At 39.9% G+C, this 8,622-nt stretch overlaps 1 protein-coding gene across 1 annotated transcript in view; it reads right to left on the bottom strand.

Annotated features, from left to right (window-relative positions):
- Positions 1-1,868: 1,868 nt before the first annotated feature.
- SPOCK1 (SPARC (osteonectin), cwcv and kazal like domains proteoglycan 1) overlaps positions 1,869-8,622 on the bottom strand; it is a 511,507-nt gene continuing 504,753 nt past the window's right edge. Inside the window, exon 11 of the mRNA XM_032780550.2 lies at positions 1,869-7,850. Coding sequence (XP_032636441.1) covers positions 7,660-7,850 — 191 coding nt within the window. The 3' untranslated portion in view covers positions 1,869-7,659. The remainder of the gene's footprint in view (positions 7,851-8,622) is intronic.

The raw sequence follows: 8,622 nt of genomic DNA, 5'->3' as shown, positions 1-8,622 counted from the left end.
TTCTATGGCCTGCTTTAGACAGGACATCAAATTAGATCATCACAATGGTTCCTTCTGGCCTTGGACTCTATGAATCTAAGGAGCAACTCTGGTAACACATTGTTTGAGCCAAGAAATGTGCTTTTATGCTGATTAAAATGTATGGAAATAAGGCAGAAACGAAATGGAAAAATCATTTTCCTTTCAATACCTGCCAGCACTATGCTTTTAATACTGGGTCTTTAAAGTCAATTAATGTTATTGTACTGAAAAGAAGCCAGATGCATTGGATGATATCAGTGGACTTAATGAGCCAGTCAGAGAGACAAACACAGAGATTTATACAATTATGAATTATAGATGGCTTGTTATTTTTTACCAGTAGTATTTTCATTTAATTTCACTTGATTTATATTGTAGGTAATGATATTTAAGTGCCTAGATAGCATGGCGACAGATACCTTCAGGAGAGACTTATTATTTAACAGAAAACCACAATTTGCAAAACCTAATTGGGGAGGAAACAAGCTTGGAAAAGAAACTAAGTTAATTAGTTTTTTTTTTTAAAATCACTTTTTAATACATCCAGTTACCAGTTTCTGTTTTAAAGTACAGCTTTCTAAAGACACGACATTAACTTCACAGATTGACATTGAACAGAAGTACAGGGAATAAAACTGAAAAATAACATGGACCAGCCACTTCAGCGCATACTTCCGTTGCTGACTCTAAGCACAGCAATACTGTCGTTTGGATCCCCACAGTGTAAAACAAAAGGCAGGCAAAAAGGAGTCACAGACAAATTAAAATTTATTGAGACAGACAAAAATGTAGCTATTTAGGACTACAATTAAGCATTTACATTTAACCAAGGAGGTTAGCAAAATGTTCACATTCCAGTTAACTCCTTATGGAAAAAGCATTCAGAATTCATTATGCTAATCTAATTTACTATGATAGCCTACATTCCATCTAAAGTAGGGACATCAAACTTAAACACATAATATTTGGATCTCTCCTTACAACACATCACATTTAACAGTAACGGATATCAGCAGCATTGAGAAAAGTATAAAAAGACCAAAACCCACTTACTGTAGAAAGGGCTTTTTCATGGATAGTACCTGTACAAAGCAGTCTATGTATTGAAGAAACCAGAATGGTATACAGAACAGACTGCAATGAAAGCCAAAAAGTGTAACAAGCTAAGCAGGAGAGATCTGGTGGTCTGTAGCAAATGATGATCTTAGATCTTATGTCATTTGCTGCCTGGGTGGAAAATCTGCAAAAAACATGCAAATATTAAAATATTCCTATGCCAGAAAAGTACACAGACTCTAGAGGAGGCTGGATAGGCAAAGAGAAGCTTTCACTAACAAACAGTGTTGTTTTCAACATAAACTTTACATTGGAAATATAAACTGTAGAATAAATATTAAATTAACACAGAAAATGGGTTAAAACAATAGCCAAAATATTTTGATGTACTCATAGCGTTCATGAAGATGCCAACAACAAAAATTGTGTCAGAAACTGAATGCAAGAGATATTTTGAGTTAACAATACTACTGAAAAGGACACTTGGAAACATAAAGCAATACTTCATGATGTTTCATAATCTTTCATCTGTAAAGGAAATGTGACAAAATTAGTCTCCATCTTTAAATAATGGAGCTCCTCTGTTTCCATCTTTCACATTTGGAAGCTCAACAATTTGAGGCAAGTGGAATATTTGACCTTGTAACAAAAATGGGAATTAAATCAAGCCAGAAGCAAGTGAAATGCTCCCTACAAACCTCCTGATTGTCATGCAGGAGAAGCCTGAGAAAGGGGCTGTTTAATTCTGTTGCAGTTTGCAATGGCCACTGCCTCTGGATACAGTGCTACAGTAAACTGGGATACCTTCTTAAAACATCTTCTACAATTGGTGGGAAAAAGATCAACAGAAAGAACTCTGCTTTGTCATTTCACTGTCAATGGCATGTACTTTCACTGCTGTCTTAATCTGACAACAGCCGTAATGAGATAAGAAGTTAAAAAGCAGGAGTTACTATACTTGGTGGGAAACTGTGATTGGCAAAATTATATTATTCTGCTGAGCAAGTTGATTTGGCAGGCGGCAGCTGGTGGAAACTGTTGTAGCTCCAGTGATTTCAGTGGAGCTTTACATCAGCTGGGGATCTGCCCCCAGATCCAGACATATTCTCAGCTGCTTTTCTCAAAGCATGCGGCTCCGCCTTACACAATTCTTACCAAAATACAGGACATTATTCTTTTATACAGTTTGTATCATTTTTAACATGCTACATTGTATTTCTACTCTATTACACTAGATAATGACATTACTCTTCTCAAATTCTGACCTCCATTCAGGAAAGCACGTAAGCATGTGTTTAAAGTTAAACATGCACTTAAGGTGATTTCCTGTAGAGGGATGCCTTCCTGAACCAGGACCTGGGAGCTGAACTGGGGCAAAGAGGTGAGCACAAGCCCTCCAGACCAAGTTGAGTGTCACCCAAGAAACTACAGCAGAAGTTGTTCCAGGCCGCATTCTGCCTTCAGATGTACACACAACACCCCATTGACTCTGATGGGACTTGTGCAGGTACATCTGAACACAGGTCTTGAACTGTAATGCATTCGCTTTTATGTTCATTACTTCATATTTGCTGAAAATAAATGCAGCCAGTCTCACCTGGAAGAGTCAGGTGAGAAGAGGCTACAGGATGAGGCCTGAGCCCTAGAGAGAATGAGGATGAAGACCTGGTGGCATTGGAGTGGCCAGAGTGCCTGTTCAATTAAGCTGTAAGACTGATTGCATTTATTTAAAGGAAATATTTTATAAATGTAGGGAATGAAGGAGGATCCTCCAGGATCTGTATGTATGAGGATGCAGTAACCTGATGCCCTGTGCAAATGGAAGAGAGAGGCAGCAGCCACTACTTGCATCTTCCCTGCCCACCTGCGCTTCTCCTGAACAGTACCTGATTATACAGGCTGTAAGGGGAGCAGAAGATTTGACTCTCAAGGATTTATGTGGTGCTATCACTGTGTAGGAGCCATCTGCCCTGGGATGAGTTTAACCCTAGCAGAATGTTGGTGTCAGCTTTCATGATACAGTTCTTAATGATTGTGGCTACCCCCTTGATTTCATGGCACAGTGGGTTGCCCCTTCTACTTTGACGGTGAGGCCTGGAGTCAGTGAAATGGCAAGGCCATGAGCTTGGGAAAGGCCGTGGGCAAAACCAGAGATTTCATCCGATTAAAATCAATCCCAGAATGAAGCCAGTCTGGATGTGCGAAATGCAAGATATTGACGGTACTCAAGGGTCACTACAAGTAACAATGTCGAACTACAAGATGTGTTTGTTCCTTTTGCAAATTGCCATCGTTTTTGTCAAAGGCAAGGAGAAAAGAATTCTTTTCAAGGCCTGTAATTTATAAAGAGTGATTTTCAAGAGATGGAAGCAAAATAAAAGGAGTCAAAGCCCAGCTTCCTGAGGCTGTTCCAAATCACTAGTTTGGTCGGGAACACACTGGGGATGCTGTTGATTTCACAGTGGTTTTATACCATCTAATCCCAGTAAAATCAATGGCCTTGCTGCTGATTCACACCAGTGTAAATGAGGTCAGGACCAGGACCATTTTGTTGCTGTTCTTGTCACTCATTTTACAGCAGAGCAGAATGAGCTTCCCATCTCTGTCCCTCTTATGCTCATCTGGTAGCGATTTATAAACATTACAAGTCAAATAAAGAAGGCAACTCACCAGTATCACAGACAGGACATAACCATCTGGATCATGCAAAATAGAGGCTGCATTTATTATTTCTTTCCACACACACAGCCCCCTAAAAAAACCCTCCCCACCCCCAGTTTTAGCATAATGAGAAATTCATTGCAGGATTCTCCTGCGGCCTGGGGGAGCATCTGAAGGCCATGACATGCTGTCTGCTTAGGGCTAAACAGTACTCTCCTCCTGCATGGGCACCAAAGGTATGTCTACACTGCATTGGAAACCTGAATCTCTGGGAACCAGGCTTGTGTATTTCCAAGCCCATGCTTGAGCATTCACACTGCATTGTAAAACTGGGCTTACAATTGCTGGACTCAGGTCTCATAGCTGTGCTAATGCGCCCATACTGCATGTCCGTGGCTTGAGCTGCATCCACACTGCAAAATGACAGGGGTTGGACTGAGGCTCAGTCCCTAGCAGGGTCCTAGGACTTGGTCCTGAGTGTTTGCTGGCCTGAGCCAGCATCATTGATGTATGGATATAGCGGGCACTTGGGCTCAAACCTGAGTCATGTCCTGTGCATAGAGTGCAGTGTAGACATACCCAGGGTTGTGAGTTCAGTCCTTGAGGGGGCCATTTAGGGACCTGGGGCAAAAATCTATATGGAGATTGGTCCTGCTTTGAGCAGGGGGTTGGACTAGATGACCTCCTGAGGTCCCGTCTAACCCTGCTATTTTAAGTGGTACTCCCCTATGGGAGTAAGTGAGCAGAGGGGAGTTGGGGAAGGGTTGAAGATGGGCAAGAAGCAGGTAGAGTCATGGCTCCATGCACCAGTGAGTGGAGCTGGCTGCATGCAAGAGGGAGATTTATGCAACATACTTCCCAGCCCACACAGGGAACTTTGGAGGAACAGTACCTCCGAAGGCACAGTGCTTTCTGAGGGCTGCTCTGAGGCTACATGCCTCGCCATACTCAGGGCTGGTAAAAGCTCAATCTTGCCCTAAAAAGTGAATCAGAGTGGATTGTAGGATTTCCATCAATTGCCTTAACTGCCAACCATTTTTCCACAAAAAAACAAAGAGCAAACCAACCCTCAGTGGATATCCTGGCTGCTTCCTTTTCTATTAGGACCAATCATCCAGTCCGGCACTCTAACAACTTTCAGGTCATGACTCCAGACAAACAGAGAATAAAAAAGCTGAAAACAACTATGCCCCTATAACAAGTTGTGAAACAGAAGCTCATTTGATGTTCACAATTCCCGTTGTCACGGGGCTTTTCCCATTCTGATGCATTATTGTACCAGTGAATTCCATGGATGTGTGTGTGAATGAAGCCTTTTCTTTTATGTTCAAATCACCTGCACACATTGACACTGCCTAGATAAACAGAAACAAATTATTTCTCCCTTTCAGACAAGTTCTGTTCGTAATGAGCAAATTTTCTTTCTTCCAAAGAAATTGCAGGCAAAGGTTTTGAAACAAGACTTTAAAAATAAAACCAACTTTTGCAGTTTATAATGTCAACTATAGGAGCTAGTGTGTATGTCAGCTGTGTGTGTCCTAGCTACTAGCAGATCGGTGCAGTGATGGTGCCCAGAAAACAATACAAGGCATAGTGAGTCCATTTGTTGGGCTTGCATAATAAGATCATACATACAGTGGATTCTCTAGTATGAAACCTTTGGGTTGGAGCCTGCAAATCCCTACTTATGTGGTCTGAAGAATTTGCAGGATCAGGCCTTTATTTGGAAACATTTAAAGAATGCTTTTTCCCTCAGTCACTAAAGACCCACAGGATAATAGACAATACAAACACCAAGGGTATATCTGGAAGGTACACCCTGAGAAGGATTCAGAGTAGCAGCCGTGTTAGTCTGTATCTGCAAAAAGAACAGGAGTACTTGTGGCACTTAGAAACTAACAAATTTATTTGAACATAAGCTTTCGTGGGCTATAGATGTATGCATCTGATGAAGTGGGCTGTAGCCCACAAAAGCTTATGTTCAAATAAATTTGTTAGTCTCTAATGTGCCCCAAGTACTCCTGTTCTTTTTCCTGAGAAGGATGTCTGGCTTGGGCTCATGTGTCACAAGAACAGTAAATTCAGACTGCTGGCCTGAGGATATGAAACCCAAAGGAAATGGGTAAAACATCCTGCTTTTGGAAAGGAATTTGGCATTTATATTGGTAGATTTCATTTTGCAAACTTTACCTTGTAATGACATGATTCACTGCCAAAAATGAATCATGGAACATGCAAGATAGATAAGCAGGCAAAGTACTACTTATATTGACTAATGGTCTGAGGGTAAACTGCACCCCAGAGCTGCTTTTGAAAATGCAAGTCAATTCACATAAGGAAATAGTGTCTTTAACAGAAATATAAAGGTTTTCTTTGAAATGCCTGTTGGCCAAATTCATTTCTAGTATACTCAATTAACTTAAATGGAATTACTCCTGTCACCTCATGGTGCATTTGACCCTAAAAGATTTTAGAATTAAAGTTCTATCATGGATCACTTTTGTCCTCTTAAATACAAAAATGAACTGCTTACAAACATATTCTGTCCCATGACTTCTCATCGTTATCATGTTTTCTGATAATCTGGATAAAATAACAAAAAGGATAAAAGCCATGATATGGTACATTCATTTTACCCATGACTTTCAACAGGGAAGGGAAGTAAATAATTTAGCTTCAGAATGCTGTGATACAGCTGTGGAGATATGAATAAACGGGAATGGCTTAAAGAATCAGAGGATTCAATTTTAATAATACTCTTCTATTTTATAGGTGTGTATAGGAGTGCACAATATTTCATATGAAGCAGAAAAGACGCTAGTTGGAAACATGACTATCTAAGGTTGTTTTTTATACAGACTAAAATAAATATTAACAAGTTAAAATAAAGAAGAGACAACTTATTACTTTTGATGGTGAGTATCTTTGACAGTTTCCTAGCTTCCAAATGAGGAGTTACTTAGGGTAAATGAAGAACAGAGGATTTCCAGCAGATCCATTGGTGTGTTACTCCAGAAACAGAGGCAGCTTGCATGACATTAGTGCAAACTTTTAGTGCAAATTAATTAAAACAGAAACCCAAGATTTGCTAGTTGGAAAATGGTTACAATGATCTAGATTTACAAAACATTCCAACATTCTGGAAGGTGGTTAAATCATGTTCCCCTGCTACGAGGCTCGAAGTCGGTGGTAGCTGCAGACACTCAGCATCTCTCAGGATCGAGATCATATTGTTAATTATGAAGACGAGGTGACAATGACCTGATCCTGCACTTTTACAGCCAATGGGAGTTTTAATATTGACTTCAATAAGGGCAGAACTAAGCCTGTAGTAATCATTCTTAGAGCAAGTGAGAAAAAATACTGATGGATTTCTTCCTGACTTAAAACCATCAATATTAGTGAGCCAGAAGTTATTATAAACAGATGACTTGCTCTTTAGTGACAAGTGCCAGACACGGGACAGAAACCGAGGCACCTGCTTTTCTATATTACCTACCGCATAAAAGAAAAGCAATTACTTATAGCATGGTCAGAAAATTCAGTTAACAGCTGATGACAAAACTTCTCCAATGTTGATAACATAAAATGGGCTTTTAATTCTTGCACTGGTTTGTTTTTTCTCTCTTCTTTTTTAATCCCATAAACTGTATTTCACAAGCTCTGCAGGTGGGGATTAAACTATGAAACTTTGCTTAAACAAAACTAACAAAACTCATAGCCCCATTGATAGAGGAAAAAAAATTAACTGTATTCAAACCAGTAGCTAGTTGGAAAAAAGCCGTCTTGAAAATGATATATGCTGTATAAAATTAAACAGAGAGGAGAGATATTTTGTGCCTGATGTTCTTAGATACAATTGCAGAGATATGAAGTGACTTGCAATATTGTGCAAAACATGAGTCCTCAGAACTGTGACAACTACCATATATAACCAATTTCATCATCCTTATCATCATCTTCATCTTCATCATCCTCATTAGCTGCTCTTACATGAATCTTCATTTTCCCTTCTTTGTCTTTTTTCGCTGCTTCTCGGTCCTGTTCCAAATCATCCAGTAATACAACAGATCCACCACTGCCAAAATCCCCTGAGGTTTCTTGTTCTTCTTCTAAAATAGGTAAGAGTTAAAGGTCATTCTCATTCCCAACAACCCAAAAATCTCTTTAGTCAATGCTTGTTAATGTTCTGACTATGCAAGTTACTTTTTTTTTTTTTTTTGCCGTAAATTGATTTTTAAAGAGGCAATTTAGCAAATGACAGCACAGCAGGTCCCCTTAAAAATGTACATACATCTGTTGGGCCCATGACCACAAATTTGGGAGGAAGTAATAGTCCAGTGGGATCTAGAATAAGATACAAGGCCTTGTATCTCTAGATTTCTAATTTAAATCCATCCAGGGTCAATGGTGACTGAAAATCATTACCATCTGATGATTGTTTGGTGGTCTACATGAAATGAGTTGGTGGTCTCAGATCAATTCCTGAAAGTCAAACGTCTACATTAGAACTGGATGGAAAACAAGTTTCCCAGCCCATGAAAAATGTCAAGATTTCAAGGAAAAAAAACAAAAAACAACCCAACCTGTTTGTCCTGATTCACGACGAAATATCAAAACCTTGAAAATTTTCATGAACTGAAAATTCCCCCCAGCGTTTGGTTTGGTTCAGTTGAAGCATTCTGTTTCAATAATTTCAAAAAACAAGGTTACTCACCTTTGTAACTGTTGTTCTTCGAGATGTGCTGCTCATATCCATTCCAGTTAGGTGTGTGCGCGCCGTGTGCACAGCCGTCGGAGAAACTTTTACCCAGCAACACTCAGTGGGTCGGCTGGGCGCCCCCTGGAGTGGCGCCACCATGGCGCCGCATAAATACCCCAGCC

Source organism: Chelonoidis abingdonii, chromosome 7, assembly GCF_003597395.2.
Source record: "Chelonoidis abingdonii isolate Lonesome George chromosome 7, CheloAbing_2.0, whole genome shotgun sequence".
Lineage (NCBI taxonomy): Eukaryota > Metazoa > Chordata > Testudines > Testudinidae > Chelonoidis > Chelonoidis abingdonii.
This window is presented reverse-complemented; position numbering and strand designations above follow the sequence as displayed.